The sequence below is a fragment of the Zootoca vivipara genome, chromosome 5 (assembly GCF_965207765.1).
Source record: "Zootoca vivipara chromosome 5, rZooViv2.hap1.1, whole genome shotgun sequence".
Taxonomy (NCBI): Eukaryota; Metazoa; Chordata; class Lepidosauria; order Squamata; family Lacertidae; genus Zootoca; species Zootoca vivipara.
In genome coordinates, this window is record NC_142588.1 from 25,867,157 (window position 1) to 25,886,374 (window position 19,218).

General features: G+C 39.2%; 1 protein-coding gene across 1 annotated transcript in view; it reads right to left on the reverse strand.

The window, feature by feature from the left end:
* Positions 1-19,218, reverse strand: part of CTNNA3 (catenin alpha 3) — a 544,761-nt gene that overhangs the window by 442,557 nt on the left and 82,986 nt on the right. The window contains exon 6 of the mRNA XM_035137674.3: positions 4,600-4,863. Coding sequence (XP_034993565.3) covers positions 4,600-4,863 — 264 coding nt within the window. The remainder of the gene's footprint in view (positions 1-4,599; positions 4,864-19,218) is intronic.

Genomic DNA, 19,218 nt, shown 5'->3' on the forward strand with positions numbered 1-19,218 from the left:
AGTGAGGCAACCAAACCCTTGTGTTGTGGGTGGGTACGATTGGATAGCCACAACACCTGATTGGTAGGTCCCTTGATGCTGGGTTTAATCTGACCAATGGGATGCTAGCCAAATGAATCAAGGGACCTATATATGCCAATGCACGTGGCCCTGAGCTTTCTCTCTTGGTCTGTGCATCGGAACACCCACCCACCTCTCCTCCCTATATTTAGGGCTTGCACACTTGACCTTGCTATGCCGTGGGGTGTCGTCTGTCATTGGGATAGGGATAGAGACATTGGTGATAGGGATGGGGGAACGGTCTCGCCACCCCTATGTGAAGGGGTATTCCATTAAAGGAATCCAGGGACTCAATGGTCTGGTCAACCCTGCAAGGGGTTGTTCCCGTGCCTGAGTCCAGGGGAACATCTGGGTGGTGGACATAGCATGTCCCTGGCTTTCCGCATTCCAGGTGTTCACCCTAGGCTGACCTATGGTAGAACCCTGGGTCAGCACTGTGAGTCCACTTGGAGGACTAAGGAGGAACACATGACTAAGGCTAGTTTCCTGTTCCTCCACATGCTAATTAGATGGGAAAGGCGGTAGATAAATTCTGAAGCAAGCAGCCATTTCCCTCTCTCACTCTCTTGGACTCTTACACTCTTGGATTGCAGTTACTCTCTCTCTCTCTCTCTCTCTCTCTCTCTCTCTCTCTCTCTCTCTCTCTCTCTCAGGGCCTCCAGCCTAGAGAGAGATGAGATGGAGTCTCACTTCTTATAAGTGAACTTCACAATGTATATATTACTTTTTACCTAAGCAAGTCTACCTCTTGAGTATGCTGTATCTCAGGAAGATTGTAAGTAAACATCTTTTATACTTTTAAGAGCATTGTGTCGTGTCTTTTCTTTTAAGAGGGATAAAGGGGAAAATACCAGGAAAATGCACTTTATTTTACAGGCTTAAATCAAGCCTGCATAAACACTTTTCTGCTGTGCATTTTGCAAAAGGGGAATGTTTATACTCTGCTAAAGTTTGGTGCTTGCTAGCGCAAGCGGGGATAGGATATATTAAACAATATCTCCTCATCCACATTCCTGAACATTCCCACAAGCACTACCTGCAACGGTGCAGGGAGCTAGTCGAACCAGAGCCTATGCAACCACTCACTTGCTGTAATCAATAAAGTTGTGGTCTAAATTCTGCCAAAAACCAAACCAAAAATTTGAGTCTTGTGTAAATTTATTTAAGGGGGAGGTTTAAAGGTCTGAACACGCAATTATATGTAGTATGACCAAATGCTGCAGTGGTGATCATCTTCGGTACATAAATTCATTTTATATTAGTTCACCTGAGCATCCATAATTTCAGCACAAGAAAGTGATGTTTGATTCATGATATGGTGTTTTAATTCTTACTACAACTTCTGTCAAATCTCTATGTTTCCTTCATTAAAAAAAAGAACTGAGAGTGGAGGAAGACTGAAGATAAAGAGCTTATTATCCAATTGAGCTTACCAACAGAAATCTGATATGTGCTGGGCAACTTGCATTGATGAGTTTAAAAGGAGCAGTAACGAAATCAATACAAATGAGTGAGCATTTGCAGTAGACAGATCTGATCAAACAGATTTTTTAATCTGTCCTGCCTGAGTGCTTCATGCGTTTTGCTCCTGTAGAATTAATGGTGTGGTAAGAAGATATTAGATTTAAATGGAATGCTTAGCTACAGACTTTTCCACCAAGTTTCCAGTTTTATACATCATCTGAAATGCTTGTAGTAGCTCCACTCTAACTTGGTTTCACTTCAGATTAGAGACACCGACAAAACTCTCTCTCAGAAAATAAATTGGAGGGGGCCTCCTCAAAGAAAAGATTAGCTTTTTTAAGCCCCTGAATTCTTCGCCACTTTTGACTGAAGTCTAAGCTGGAGAAGGATTGCCATCTTGGACCCCAGCAAGGTTTTTCTCCCTGTCCTATAGAAGCTAATGGAGTGGCTCTGTTCCATTAGCTTGTATGGAGTGAGGGCTCTACAGAGCCCAGCCTTAAGGGTCACTCCTGCACCCGCAACCCCCCTGCAAAAAAAAATACCAATGCAATTTAATGAACTGTCTTGACTCCATTAGCTTGCTTTGGTGGTGGAAGAACCATTGCAGGGAAAATTGAAGGTGGGGAGGAGAACCACCCACTGAGGATAAGTAGGGGGTTTCTTCCTCACACCGCCTCCACTTTTTGCCACTGCAGGATCTCTTCTCCCACACACCCAGGAATTAATGGCACCATTTGTTCCTGTGGGGCTGGGAAAGTGATACAACAGAGGCCAAATCCTGGGGTAGTGGGAAATAGCCACACACTCCTTTAGGTCCTACAAGTATCTTTGTCCTGCCCCATTAGAACAACCTCATCTGATTTCAGAGACAAAGAAGCTGCCACAGGTGAATAAGGAACTGTATATCCAGGTCCTTTGTACAGGGGATCGAGAAAGATCTATCTATCTGTCATTCCTTTCCCTCTGTTTCAGATGGCTATGATGCCATTTCTCAAGAGATGCTGGAGGTAACTGGGGCACTGCTGGAGCTAGGAGGTGCCACAAGGTCTTCAAGTTATCAGGGTCTTCATCACAGAAGTAGTCTTCTTGGCTTAGGCCTATGAATTATCTCATCTTACCTCCTGGTCCACCCATTGATATCTCCACATATGTCATTTGAATAGGGCTATGGATATACAAAACAGCTATGATTCCCAAGAACATGCTCAACTTTTTAAAATTGTGGTAGGAAGAGCTGTGGTATAGCCATGCTTCCCTAAGATGGCTGACTAAATCAACACGTTGCAAGCATTTCTAGACCTGTTGAAGTCTCCTTCTTACACAGCTAGCTGGAATGCAGTACAGTAACTGACCATCTAATGGGGGCTTTAAATTTCAGTTATTACACATTTAGTATTATACTTTTTATTACAATTACAACTATATAGTACTGTTAGAATGTACTGTAAGCCTGAAGCTTTGGGAAGTATTCAGACTCACTTCAGCTTTTGCCCAAGTATAAATCCTAACTTCCCATATGAATGATATTAAGAAAGCTTCCAGACAGTACTTGTTGAGTAAGCTCTTTCAAATATTTCCAGACTATAAACATTTAATGAGATTGGCTGCCAACAGACTGTTTACTACATCCATTTATTTCATTGTACTTTATTTATAATGCAGAAGATAGAGCAAAGGTTGTTTCAGGTTTTTATCCAATGCCATTTCCCCATAAATAAAGAAAAATGAAACAATTTAATTCTCAAACATTCGTAAAAGGTTAGATACTCAATAAATTTTGCTTTATCTAACTCACTCAGCCTAAGGTACCATTTGCAATACTTGGGTTAAAGAAAAATAGAAAAGGCTATGAACAAGTAAACATTTAACAATATAATCTAAGGTCAGAATCCAAAAATGTATATATGGGTGCTCTGCTTATACACAGAGGCAGCCCCCCAATTCCTTGAACACCTCCCCCCCCAAACAAAGCACACCATAAAGGATGATGACCTGTTGCTAGAAATAGATTCCCTCCCTCCACAATATGTGAGAAGCATATTTTAACATATTTAGTATATTTTAACTTGCGTTGTGCAAAAATTATCATGTATCGCCCCATAAACACATATTTCAGATGGTTCAAAATGCAGCAGCCTATTAATTGGCTGGAGCTGGTTGATGGGAGACTAAATACCCATGCAGAAAGAATTATATTGGCTCCAATTTGTTCTGATGCACAATTCAAAATATTAGTTTTGATCTTTAAAGGCCTAAATGATCTTGATCTAGAATAGCCCAAGAATTGCCTCCTCCTATTTGAACATGCCTCCATGCTCTAAAATGTGTCACCAAAAAGGTCCCTCCCCCAAATCCCATCTCTTTCTGATCTCATACCAATGTGGGCAAGAGTAAAGTCTTTCAAACAGTGCAACCTTCCTTGTAGACCCCTTTGCCAAAGAAAGCCCAGTAGTGTAGCTTCATTTTCACATTTGGGGAAAAATATATATGAAAACTTTTATTATTCAGAGCATTTTTTGAGAAATTGTTGTTAAATAGTAAGAAGGTGTGAGAAGAACTTGCTATTGTGAATTTTGGAGGTATCTATCTATTGCCTTTATGTCACCTTTTGTTGCTTTTAGTTTTAAAGATTGGGATTTAATTGGGTAGTTGATTGTCTTGATGTTTAATTGTCAATTTATTGCTGTTTTCATGGAGCCCTGTGGAGGCATTTGCCATTTGTAAAATTAGTCAATGGGCCAATGCTATAGTACTGGGGTACCTATTGTGATACCCACCAGATGTTGTGGGCTACAAGTCCCAGCATTCCTTGAGGCGGATGGCAGTTGTAGTCCACATTGGCTATCCTCTGCTTTAGTAGATACCATGTTTACATCTGATCCCTAGGTTGCAGGTCACAATCACTCACCAAAACAAATCAGCCAGGCTGGAAGAGTGTCTGAGAACTGCTATGAAACTGATCACACACAGGTCAGTAAGATTTGGTTTTCTGGTATGCTACTTTCCACAAGCACATCATTTAAAATAAATTAGGCCATTTTACAGAGTGTGCTACAGTGCTACACATTCACCTACCTCAAATTCATCAAGGGCACTTCCAAGAGTAGCAGACTGTGATGTCGACTGAACCTTTTGATTTCCAATTCCTTGAGAAGCATTGGAAATGACATCAAGAGCATTCTGTATTTCATTACAAACAGAGTCCTTGCTGGCTGCTAGAGATGAAATGTCTGAATGTTCCAAACAAGCAGAGCAAATTGAATGGAGAAGAGATGAATTTTCCTTCAGAGAAGCACGTGCTGCTGCAATGTCATCGCGTTGATTGTTGGATTTTAAATCCTGTCAGGAAAATCATACATATGGGGATTATTACTATTATTATTTCATCTTAAATACTGGCAAGCAGTGTAGCAACACATTATTTCAATTTGTTCTGTATCCACTAAAGAAAGAAAGAGAGAAAGATTCAATAAAGATTTATTAACTGTGTATTCTCCAGCAGCACGTTTTGCTGCTCGTTTATAACATGCCTAGGATGAAATGGAAAGAAATGAATTCTAGCTCAGGAGGAAAGAAATATTTTTGTGTTTGTTTGTTTTTCAGAGTGCCTGGAATAGTTCAATCTACAGTAATTGTTCACTGCCCTTAAGAACACATGAACTGCCTTTCTGGATCATGTAGCCTGAATATCTTCTCCAGCCAGCTGCCCACCAGGATTTTCCAAGTAGGGCATGGCAGAGAGAAAAATAGCCACCTCCTATTGCTTGCATGCAGTATCTGACAATCAGAGTTCACCCCCCACAGCAGCCCTCTGTAACCCCTATGCTGTAGGAGCCAAAAGCTGCAGAAGACAACAGCCCTTTAAAAGCACAGGCAGATCTGACGAAGGTCTCAGGCTTCTCCACCTTGCTGAAGCAACAGCCTGCCTTCCTTGTGAAAGAACATGATATCACAATGCTCTGTCAAAGGTGCTGCTTCTGACCTGTTGAAGCCAGACCCTACAGGATCTGCCTTGATCTGACCTTACTAGACATGACTTTGTCTTACTTGACCTAATTTCACTGCATATTACTCTACCTTACTTTCCCTTACACTCTACTGCCAGTACCATAGGTGCCACTGTTCTGTTCCACTTCCCTTGTGAGCCTGGAGACAGCCCAAACAGGACAATCATTTATTTTGAATTGCTAGTAACCATTAAGAAATGGTTAAATTAGTGTTGCACAGGCCCCATATTCTGATTTAAACACGTCGTTAAAGAATATACTGTATCAGCCCAGCAACAGACAGGAGACTCTTTTTCAATAGCAACTCAAAACACTAAATGCTTAGTAGAAGGAGGAACAATGAATTTGTTTGTCCATGATGAGAAGTTATAATTTTACAGTTTGCAGTAGTATGCATTTGGATACCACAGTGTTTGTTTGTTTTTAAAAAATGCAATAAACAGAAACAGTCGGAATATAATGAGAAGCTACAGGTCATAGCTTCAATTTTCTCGTTTCAAAGAACAATCATAACCACAACAGAAGCATTTTCGGGAAAGTTCTACATGTTTCAGGTAATGCATATGGGTTAATGAGTATTCAAACAATGCAACACAATCCAATGCTATATTCTGCCCGGTCAAAGAAATATATTAATTTTCCACTGGAAGTACTTGTCACTATGTAAAGAACAGGATCTTTATAGCACTTTTGAGTGTTCAAAGTCCTTCACAAACCTACGGTATTAATCTAGACTACTCTGCTGACCATATTGCTAGCGCCAGCTGTTCAGTTTAAGCACAATGGAGAATCATCATCATACCCATTCTCTAGGATCCCTAGCTATTCATGAACCTGATCCTGATTGATCTCAGTACCCTAAGTAGGTCAGTTTGTTGACCTCATCTTGCAAATAGTGAGGTTCATTTAATCCAACCTAATAGGTTCACGGCTGAGGTGAGATTTGAACCTGAAGCACTGACAGAAATAGTTCAAGATACTATTACTTTGTGTATGCCATCAAATGCCAACAGTGCCCTTCAGCTCTCTATATTGGACAAACAGGCCAAACCCTACACCAAAGGATAAATGGACATAAATCTGGCATCAGGAATCACAAGGCAGAGAAACCAGTAGGAGAAGACTTCAATCTCCCAGGACATTCTATACAAGATCTCAAAGTAGCTATCTTATTACAAAAGAATTTCAGAAATAGACTGGAAAGAGAAGTTGCTGAGTTGCAACTTATTACCAAATTTAAAACCATGGAGAGACCTGGTCTGAATAAAGACATTGGATTCTTATCTCATTATACAGTACATGATAAAGCTTTTTTAGCCATCTCACCCCTTGTTTTTTCCTGTAAGACCAATTGCAGTCGTTAACAGTCGTCAACAGGTTTACCACACCTATCACCTATTCCCACCACCCTTCTGAGTAATACCCCTCCCACTATATATAAGGGTCTGGTGACTTCTGTTTCAGTGTATCTGAATAAGTGTGCATGCACACGGAAGCTCATACCAATAACAAACTTAGTTGGTCTCTAAGGTGCTACTGGAAGGAATTTTTTTATACTACCAAGAGTACAAGATGTACAATAATCAAAACTAGAAAAAAAAATAGAGTGAGCAAGGAAACTGAGAAAAGAAATAACCAACATGTTAAAGGAACAAAACGTTGGCATTATGTAACACATTCCAAACAGAGAACAATAAAATATAATTTTAAGAAGATTCCTAGAGAAAAAAGCACCCAAGGTTAGCCTGGGATTTGTAATTATGAACTAGAGCATGCTGGCATCTCGTCTTAGATAAAAAGCTCTAAAAAGCAGCATGTTTATTTTTCTAGTAACACAAAGAAAATAAATTCCCTGAGCTTATTTCTACTTTGCGACTCAATTCCTATTCAGCCACATTTTACAATATAGTAAAAGGGCAGGAAAAGTGGGGGTTGTCTTTTCTTTTTTTAAAAAATATATATTATCATTTAGATTTTTGTGTACCATTTCTATCCTCTGCCATAAAATCCCTAATAAATGCAGCTTAATTACTGTCTAACAACAGTATGAAGGTTAATTATACTTGCACATGCCTCAAGATCCATTAATATTTTTCCTTGCAGCTTTTTCCTATTTCCCCACACACAACTGTATAATTTTCATGTAATTCACATTTTGAGAAAAATTGTTGGAGGGAGTATGAATAAAAACAGTCCTGGAAGGGCTGTAGCTCAGTGGTAAAGCATTTGTTTTGCATGCAAATCAGCCCAGACTTGTTGCCTTCCATCTCCAGGTAGGTCTGTGAAAGAGCCTATGATGCACTTGAAAGACACTGCTGTTATAAACAATGGGTAGCTAGATAGATCAGTATCTGTCTGCTTGGGGTGGGGGGATAGGCTAGAGCTCTCCATTAATGGCTGTATGAACAGAAACAATCCCTTAAAATGAAAATGTTTCATATTTTCCACCTGTGTTAAGTCTGCAAGTCCAGTGAATTCAGATTACACATAAAAACCAGGTGGAATGAAAACTAGTTCATAGGAATGACACTTTGTGATGGTGTTCATTTGGGGCCATATCAGATTAGAATCAATATGGCAGGTCTTAGAAGAGGATACCAGGATGTGGCAGTACTGGAGAGCAACACTTTTCAAGCATGCTATCTACAAACAGCTTGAAGTACAATCAAGAAACCTATAATCTATTCTAACTGCAAAAGGAAGGAAGACATAAGGTTATATAGAAACTATATTCTAGTGATCAGATTTCAAGTTACATGAAGCATAGCCCAAAATCAGTTACCAGGAAAAGCATTTGTGACAACTTTACCAAGTTGTAAATGTGAGTTCTTATTAAATTACAGTCATGATCCACCTCTCAAATTATCAGCAATCATGCTAAGAATTATATTAAAGGAGATGGTTTTGCTGGCTGGATTGTAGATATTTACTAGAACCCTTTCAATAAAAATAAACCAATATCTTACTTGTTCCTTGGTAAAAGAGGTAAATTAATCTGTCTTTTTAAATATGCATCTAGCTAGGGATAGTTTGCAGCAAGCGTAGCATATAATTGCCATTCTGCATCATATTACTACTCTACAGATATATTATTCAGCAGGATATTACTACTCTACAGATATATTATCATATGAGCTTAAGCTAATGTGTGTTTCCAAATACATCATCAAAGGGGTGATGAGATAGTGGAGAGTGGAAAATGGATTTTATATCTATCCAAGAACCTGAATACTGTTGCACACCACCACAGTCTTCAAGCGAGATTCCAGGGGTTCCAGGCGCTTACCCATGGTTTGTGTTTCCTTTTGGAAATGAGGCACAGCAGAAACTGTGGTGTCTTTATGATATATGGTTTATTTACACATATATACAACCTGAGCCTACAATGGAGGGGTTCACAAACTCATAATACTACCCCCTCCCCAAAAAACCAGACACCTATCCCCAGATGTACAACAAACACCTTTCCTGAAGAAAAATCACAGACAGGTTAGCAAAGGCATTAGGATATACATTTTCAAAAACAGATAATAAAACCCAATTACTCCACATAACAGCATTAACTTTTTAAAACTTTAAGATGATTTTGAGCATCACTACCACAACATTTCATTCTCATTTTGTTCTACATGAGTTCTCAGCACCATCTAGAAATTCAGCTGGCCACTGAGGTTCCATGCTTCACTTGGTGAAGTATTACACTTCTGAATTTTTCAATTTCTTATGCATACACCAGTTGCCACCCACAGGCATGTACATCATATCTACTTGTACTGAAATCAGAGAAAAGAATGTATTATCTGTTGTAACTTCAGCTTTTTTCTAATTTCAGTCGCTGTATGTGTTTTGACTTGTTCTCAGATACTTTTAGTTTAATATTTTTAAGAAATCCAATTAGTAGCCTCTTATGGGATTAGTGTCATTTGGATTTGTCCTTCACCAATACTTTCACCAGTTTGTGGATCCATTCTGCAATAAATCAGCTCAGACTCTTCAGGTATATAATCTTTCCTGGTCTTGGATGCAGTTTGATTTCAGTGAGCTGTTCTTAATACTTGGTCTAGATTCATGTGAAACTGTCAGGGTTGTAGAGACACACAACACATACAGGATTTTCCCCCACCCACACCGATTATTTATTTATTTATTTATTTATTTATTTATTTAGAATACTTAAATTCCACTATATAGTAACATGAGGCTCTCAAATATTCTTACAAAATAGTCTCTCAATGAAATCAAACTCAAACTAATACAAGGAGAACAGATGGCATAATGTCCATATGATGCCAGGCTGAATCTAGCATTTATTTCCTCGTCTCCCCTCATATTGTCCTTACACTATCACCTACTAGGCAGCCATTCCTATTGAGGTAATCTGAGACAAAGGTGTTCAGCCGAGCAGAGAGAACTCACTAAGCCCATTGTGGAAACAGTCTTCCATATTATATTTGCAGCAGGGGTGGGCAACCTTTTCCTATCAGTCCTCTGGGAAATCTGTTAGTGTATGGCATGCAAAAAGTGGGTGAGTCAGAACCAATGATGGGCAGAGTCAGGGACAAAAGCATCCCAATTGTTGTTGGGATCCTAATTGTTGCCTTGCTTCAATTTTCACATATGTACCTCAGATTAGAAATCCAACTCATATGCTGGTCTATTTAGAAGTAAGCCCTACTGAGTTTGGTGGGGTTGCTCTCAAGTAAGTATACAGAGCATTTTTTAATTTTATTTTACTTCAGCAGACAATGTACCCACTATTCTGGAAAGCAAGTAAAAGCATTTCCTTTTTTAACTTTAGCATGCTATATACATGTTCATACATAAATGACTCCCCCACCCCAAGTCATACAACTAGGAGAAAGGGAAATAAAATAAAATGCAGACCCTTCCAGTTGTTCTGAAACTACATATAAAGGAGAGGGGGCTTTTAAAAGCCAGGAAATAAAATGGAAAGGAACATAAAGGAAGCAAATCTGATGGGATGGAAGAATGGGGCAGTTTCAGATTGTGTCAGCACAGAAAATGAGTCCGGAGACACAGGCTGTCCACTTGTTTATTAGCAATTGCCCAATTTAGAAACAGCTATTTCTATTCTCCATTCTTCTTATCAAGTTTTATCTGCACTATATCTTTCTAAAAGCATAATCCTGTGTACTCCTCTATAAAATAAAGCAGCAAAAGGGGCACCATTGTTGCTACAAAATGTGTGAGAGAAGAAGTTGCATTGAATACTGTAAGAAGTGCCGTTCCATGCCCTATAAGCCCAGGGTGCCTTTGCCCGGTGACACTGTGGCCCATGGATTGCAGCAAAATACTGGGGAAGGTTTTGCCCAGTATCTTCTCTGTGTGGTGGGCTCATGGGAAAAAGCTGTCCCATGAGCCCTTGCTGAAGAGGGGAGGGGAAAGCTTATATAAGGCTGCTTCCCCTGGAACTTACAGCCATTTTGCCTGGTTTGAATCTGCACCCTGGTTCCCCAGTGAGACCTTGCTTGGTTTGCACCACGGCAAGGTTCAACAGTGGCTAACTCCCATCGTACAGGTTTGCAGCGATCCAAACCCAGCGGATCCATTCCATCAACATGGGGCTTGTGGAATGATGAACTGATCCTGGGACCCAATGCCATGCCAACCCTTGCCCTGCCTGCTGCTGTCAATAAAGATTTTATCCCATCACCATTGCTGCTCTCATGGGTCACATAATGCACCTGCCTAGGCAATGTGGAGTTTGTGCACAGGGGCATTCTGCACCCACTTCAGGATCTCTGCCAGTAAAGCTGGGCCAACACAGTATCAGGAATGACAGTGTGGAATGACAGTGCAATAACATCCCTGCAGTCATAACCCCGCAACAGCAGAGAAAATGGAATTTATTCACACTATGAGAGAAATGACGGATGACATTGAGATGGTGGTGGCTAAGCCTGCTCAGTGATGCCATGGATTCCAGTTACTGAAAACCACGCCTGTTTCTGTTTCCTACAGGGAACTACCCTGGGCTCTGTTTCTTGTTCATAAAGGAATGTTTATTTAAAAATACAGTTTGTTAAGCAAGAGATTCAAATTGCACTAATGAACAGTAAAACTGATCTTCCAAAGTCAGCCTGGCATATGGTATGTTAAGATATTACATTAATGAAACCTGAACACGTTTTAAAGTGACATACAGTAAAACTAATGCAAAAGAATTTATTCAAACATGCTTATTAGGCTTCCAATTTTCCCTTACATTGACAGCAGGCTTTTAAAACAAATATATATAAATCATAGTATTAAATGAAAAAAGCCTCAAATATTTAGTAAGGGGAAATCATAAAAAGATGAAGCCCCTCTTTAAATATTAACTTAATAATAAATGACAGTCAAAAATGTGTTTTGTGTAACCAGAGAATATTTACAGGCTGCAAGACCATGAAGAAGGAAAAAAACTATCTTAAGCCCTTGAGTTCTGTACTGAATGTTAATGCATTTGTATATGATAGATTTAATATGAGAACCAAGAATAAATGACTTTCAACAGCTGCACTCTGGACCTATAAATCGCTCTTGGTGCTGCAAAATCCATACAGAGGAAGAACAGCTGTATAATTTACAGCATCAGCATTTGTCAAGAAAAGCAGCCAGTACAGGTCCATTTTCAGCTTCAGAAGGCACCTTCTTGGGGAAAAAAGTGTTTGCAGAGAACATACTTGTATAACTACGCACAACCTACTTGTATAAGTAAATAATTACATTTATTTAACTTTCACATTGCTACATACAGCATCCTCTTTAACCCTTAATAGATCAAAGTGAAATTCAAAGAGCATAAACACCATGACAGTTTTAATGCAATTTTAAAAGTACGTAGCTAATTAGCATTTGCCTTATTATGCTTTGCCAGAGTTAGGTAAAGGAGCCCCTGACCATCAGGTCCAGTCGTGTCCGACTCTGGGGTTGCGACGCTCATCTCGCTCTATAGGCCGAGGGAGCTGGCGTTTGTCCGCAGACAGCTTCTGGGTCATGTGGCCAGCATGACTAAGCTGCTTCTGGCGAACCAGAGCAGCGCACGGAAACACCATTTACCTTCCTGCCGGAGTGGTCCCTATTTATCTACTGCACTTTTTGATGTGCTCTCGAACTGCTAGGTGGGCAGGAGCTGGGACCGAGCAACGGGAGCTCACCCCATTGCAGGGATTCGAACCGCCAACCTTCTGATCAGCAAGCCCTAGACTCTGTGGTTTAACCCACAGCGCCACCTGGGTCCCTTTTATGCTTTGCCAGAGTTATGCTATAGTAAAGTAAGAAGACCTATGCAATTTCACAGGGCACCAAAACTATGAGCTAACATAGAGATTTGATGGGAGTTTCTTTCAACGTATTTCCCCATCTATTATCCCAAAGACAGGCCTAAAAGACACAGCCACCATTCATATATCAGTTTCCTCAATGTTTAAGAATTACAGCTCCTCTCTGAATCTTAACACATCTACTCCTCCCATATTTGATTTATTCAAGCAGATATTTTACCAACCCAAAGCTTTTAAAATCTGTTTCATAGATTTGGGCTAAATGAAGGTGGTATTTACAGCATTTTCTAGGTACTAATTGTCTTATTATCTCTCAGCATTTAAACTATTAATTTTAAATTCCTGCCTGCAAAGGAAAAAGAGGACAATTTGCCTTAATTCCAATTCAAGCATTTGAAATCAAAATCAAAATTTCTCAAATTCTTCAGAATTCACTTTGGCATTGGGACAGGAGATCTTTAATTCTCTTTCTTCCCAACACCAGCCATTTGGTTTTTCACCTACCTCGTAGCAAATCATCACAACTTTGTAAGGTTTGGCGGTTAGGCATTGGAGTATTAGATTTGAGGTGAGGTGAGGTGAGGTATAGACCATCACTTACCCCTCCTATTTCAAGGGTATTCCGTTAAAGGAATCCGGGGGGGGGGTGATCCTGTCCAAAGCCCAGGCGATGGCTAGGACCATGGCATGACACCTATCCATACCTGCCAAGTTGCTGTCGGAGAAATAAGGGACCGGGCGGAAGTAGCACTGCTGCCATTTTGGAACTGGGCAGAGCATGCTCAGAAGTGACTTTTGATGCTGCTTTGCCCAGTTCCAAAATGGCCGCTGCGCCAGAATAAACCGGGAGAAAACAAAAAATCCATTTTTTCAGCTAGGAACAGCTGGAAAAACGGGGATTTCCGGGGGAATACGGGAGACTTGGCAGCTATGCACCTATCGGTGACCCTGGGGGAGCCTGAGTTGGTTTGCATCGACGGGGCTCCCCCTACTGGTGGTTAACCCTGAGGAGACTTCCTGCAGGCAGGCAGGAGTCAGATATAGTCGGGTCGGTTCCAATGCCTAAGCCATAGCTGTCAAGTTTTCCCTTTTCTCGCGAGGAAGCCTATTCAGCAGAAGGGAATTTCCCTTTAAAAAGGGAAAAACTTGACAGCTATGGCCTAAGCCAATACCACTCACATTCTGTAACCAATAAAGTTGTGGCCTTTTTTAGCCCATTAACCTAAAATACTGGTGTCAAGTGTCTTTATTCTAACAAAGGGGAGGGTCCGGGGTCTTGCCGTGCAACACTGTTGTCCTAATGTGGACCAGGCCTCATGCAACTGCTATGTGCATTAGGAGAAGCTCACATTCACTCCAATAGGAAATTCCATCTACAATGGAAATAAAGAGACCCAGGACCTCTATCCACATCAGGGGAAAGGGTTAAAGCACTGCTAAAGGTCACACGATGGTCTGCACCTGCAATTCACTTTTCAAAAGGCATTCACTCAATTGCTAGTTGTATGGTGTATACTAGTTCCTCACCAAGATTGAAGAACTCTGGACTGAACCACTGCAGCTGCCTACATGCAACAAACTAGTGCACCCAGGGTTTGCTTTGCTTTTACCATGGGGAAAATTCAGAAATATGAATCACACACACACTGTTGTAGTCTGAGGCACAGTCCAGAATTCTACCTCCTTATTTGGAGATTGTATGAAACAGCTCTGAAACATTCAAAGCTATGGACCAAGGTTTTATTTCTGAAAATTCAACTGGATCTTGGATTGCAAAGTTTACTTTTTGTGCATCTTGATATTTCAAATTCCTTTAAGCTCAGACGTGTCATCTATTCCTCTCTTTCCCAAGTTCTCTTCCACTTTGTGTAAACCAGAAAGCTTTAGAGAAAGAGAATATTGTATCTGCAAAGTAAAGATGGGAATCCATTTTTTCTTAGTTTTAAGGACATCTGAAATGAGACTAATATTAAACACTTACTGAGAAAGCCTTATTTAAATTCAGTATATTCTGCCATAAGAAAAAGTATTCAGCAGTCTACTTAAACAGCTCTTTCTAGAAATATGTGCCATAGTTAGTGAAAGTACAGATACTTGCCTGGGAATCTGCCAGGGTCTCAGGGTCAAATGCCACATTATATTGTATTCAGATATAAGAATAGACCCACAGTGTTGTCAGTGTTGCGAAGCACCCTCAGAAGGAGGAACTTTGCAGTAGCGAATTGGAGAGAGCAGTGCTTAATCCTTTCCCTGCCACTTCTACATAGGAACTTCCTTTCCACAAGTCACTCCCCCTCTCCGGACAAAGGGTTCCACCTCAAAAACCCATGTCTCATGAGGTAAATAATTGGTCTGAAACACTGGCAAGAAAAAGCACCAGAAGGCAAGAAATTTAATTGGAAAACTGGCTGGGGTGTGTGCTTTCTACAGTATAGGGCAAGTAACACATCTCAGTAATAAATGCATAATAAAGTATAATTTAATGAAATGTAGGTTTTCCATATTTCAAAAAGTGAAAATCCACACACAAAAGTTGTTGACCCCTGCTCCAAACTAATAAACAAATAACAAATAACACAAGCAGATGGTACTTGTGCCCCTAGTTCTATAATTCACAATATTTAATTTTTAAAGACAAATAATGCTATGTTTTCTACTAACTTCAGTAAACTGACAACAAATCACAACACGCAATATTACCAGCAAAAGCTCTACTGAAAGCACTTTAGTCAATGCAAATGCAAAATAGATTTTTTTGTTTGTTGGTTGGTGAATCTAGTTTATAGTATGGCTTAAGTGTTTCTAAAGAACCTCTTGCTTCTTTTATTGAGTTAGAGAAGTTTCATTTATATGAGTTGCACATAAGCCACAGAAAGAAAATAAACTAAATTATACAATCTTTAGTAAATGGATTTTGTGCTCAAGATAAAGATAAAGATAACTAAAAACAGGTTTTTGAACCAAGAAGAAAAGTAGAACTGTTTTTAAAATGCTATTAACTAATTTGCCATCCTGCATGATCCCCAAGCAGTACTCAGCTTCAGTAAGTGTTTTTAAAGTAAGATAGATTTGGAAAATAACCAAGAATTCCTTATCAGTGGCTTGCCTCTTCCTTAATTTGATCTAAGAGGACTATGGTGATTTTCCGTGTGCAGGCTGATTTAAAATAAAAAGTTTTTAACTCATCTTGAAGCAATTAAGTGTATATATGAACAAAAATATTTATAAATACTGTACATTATCAATTCTGAGTAACAGAAAAAGGGAGTGTACTTTTGTTCAAAATCAGATATGATTGCTAGATAGGCATGCATCTATCCATCTCTATCAACTGTAGTTGGCAGCAGAGAATATTTGCTAGAGCAGTCTAATTAAATGCCAAATCTGCTACGGAACAAAGCATTAAAAAAACTTCTATTACGAGGCGTTCTGAATTTCTGCAGAGCCTTGATGTTATTTCTTGAAGTTCAGTTTATATCTGGACTATGACAGATTTTCATAGTGCATATTTCAGGAGTATGTACAATTTAGATGCATTTGATATATAGTTTTTTTAAAAAAAACTAATGAAATTATTCTGAATAACAAATATCTTTAAGATACAAGAATGGCTGCCATCTGAAGAGACAACATGAACCACTTGCTAATGTGAATAGTACAAGGCTTCTAGGCAAGAGCCCTTGTGAAATTTGGGCGTTCAATGTTTTTTAATTTTTTTAACTAAGCAAAATACTAATTGCACCCAATGTTTTGTAAATACTTCATTATTTAAAAAATAAAATATGTCTGAGAATCAATGAGAGCTACTAGCTCACTTTATAATTATATAGTTTAATACTTGCAATAATTCAAAATTTCTTCAAAAAGATGAAGAACCCTGCATTTATTTTCTATCTATGGCAAAAGGTTCATTTGTTCCCATAATAGGAATGAGATAATGTTTTTTCATCCAGAGAATAAAATAATCTCTGGACCACCAAGATTCTAAATCTTGCCACAGAACATAATAGTGAAATGTTCGGCTAGTAGTGTCATTTAAAAATGTCATATCTCCAATTTTCCTGTGCTGGTTATTCCATAGGTATGGATAGTGAGCTTGAGTCTCACATTGTGTCTGATCTACAACATCCAATTGCATCCATTACAAATTCTACTTTTTACATCTCCATCTGTAAATCTAATGGTTTCTTACTGCAGAGGGATCACTACTGTGAAAAGTGGTGTTGTAGTGCAATGCATCATGTAGTCACCCATTTATTTTGAATAGGGAATTGGAAATGCTTTTATTACCTCTCTTAGGCCAATGCTATGGACCTCTTTGATGTAGCACAACCACTGTGCAAGGATCACCTCATTTTCTTAATTACAATCGCCTTATTCCTGTGGCTGTATTTTGTTTTAACTGTTTTTAATACTGAATTTTAAATTGTTGCAACCCACTCTGAGACCTGCAGGTGATAATGATAATGATGATGATAACAGATTAACTGTTTGTCCAAAACCAATTCTGTGTGAAAACAGCCGAATTTACCATGCCACAGAGAAGGCTTGGAAACTAGCAACACTGATGGAGACCAATATAATATGGTATTTTCAGGTAAGTGCTTCCTCATGAGATAATCAGATGTTATAATCCCCACACAAGGATGGTAAGAATCAGCCCTGTGTCTATCTAGTTAGTACATCCCCACAGGGTACAGCACATAGCTGTTGCTGATCGATTATTGAAAGTATATTGTGGTCTGAATGTATTCTATGGACTGCAGTAGAACTAGAACACGTTTAAGATATAAAATAAATTCAGCCTCTGTTCTGTAGCCTATATCATTCACAGATAACCAAACACCACTGATGACAAGGGAATGCAGGTGGTTTATTTTTATTCCGGACGTGTAAATACCTTCTGAAGAATTAATTAGGAGAGTTATAATTCTACCTGACACCAGTAATAAGATTACTTACTGATGATGTAACTGAAGTCACAGGGCTCCTATGAACAAAATAATGCTCAAAACAGCCCTCAGAACCTGTTCTTTTCTCTTCTTACACATTTGCTTTCTGTCAGAACAGAACAGAAACCCATTTCAGTGGATTAATGTAGATGACAGGAAACATGCAGAGATGTCTATCCTCTTGCTAGAAAGCCTTCTAGGACATGATCTGTTCTATCAAACAGTTGTCCTTGAGTGCAAAAGGAAACTTGTGGACATTCCTTGCATGGATGCTCTGATTCTTCTTTTGTGGAAATTGAGAAAAATTCATTTTGATAATCTGCCATCTATTTGAAAAAAAACACAGATGGGTTGGTGGGATTGAAGACCTTTTAAAATCTGTAGCTATAAAGTGAAAGAGAGCACTATACAATTTCCATATTATGAGAAAGTAAATAAATATTGATCAGACCTATTCTTATGACAGAGCTATACTTTTCCAGTACTATTTCACTGTGAGCTTCAAGAACAAATTACAAAAGCCAATATACTCTCTTACAGAGAAAAAAACAGGTCGCACTTTAAGCTTGACAAGATGCAACATGAACAGAGAAGAGTGACCAAAGATGATAAAGGGTCAGGAAACCAAGACTTATGAGGAATGGTGGAGGGAACTGGGTGTGTTTAGCCTGGATAAGAGGAGACTGAGATGAAATATGATAGACATCTTCAAATATCTAAATGTCTGTCACATGGAGGATGGAGCAAGCTTGTTTTCTCTTGCTCCAGAGGGCAGGACTCGAACTAATGGATTCAAGTTACAAGAAACTAAACATCAGGAAGAACTTTCTGAAAGTAAGAGGCGTTCGACAGTGGAATGGTCTAGTTGAGATTCTTGTATTGCAGGGGGTTGGACTAGATGACCCTCGGGATCCCTTCCAACTCTACAATTCTATTATTAACTACCTCTTTTTATTAATAAAAAATAAAACATGTTTTACTTTAAAGTGCTGTTTGCACTGTTTTGTATCACTTTTTTGCCCAGCTACTCTTGGATGAGTGGAGGTTTATGATAATTGGTAATTTATACTTAGATTACCAACTATACTTATACTTATATACTTATGGTGGTAGCAGGAAAACAGTGTTGAAAAAATAAGTAACTGGTGTATGAGATGAAGTGGAGTGGGAAAATAGTAATTACCTGACGCCTCTATGCGACCACTAAACTCCCCCCCCCCCCCGACCACATGATGATCCTTCACTCAACACTGGCAGAATATGATAAATATGGCAAACTCAAGTTAATAATCTGGCTGCACTGTTCTGAACCAGATGAAGTTTCTGAACATTTTTCAAAGACAGCCCTACAAGTAATAATAATTAATAAAAATAATAATAAGGCATTTGGAGATGTACTTATTCATTCTCCCCAAATATGTTGGTCTCCATGGTATTTGTGTCAATCAA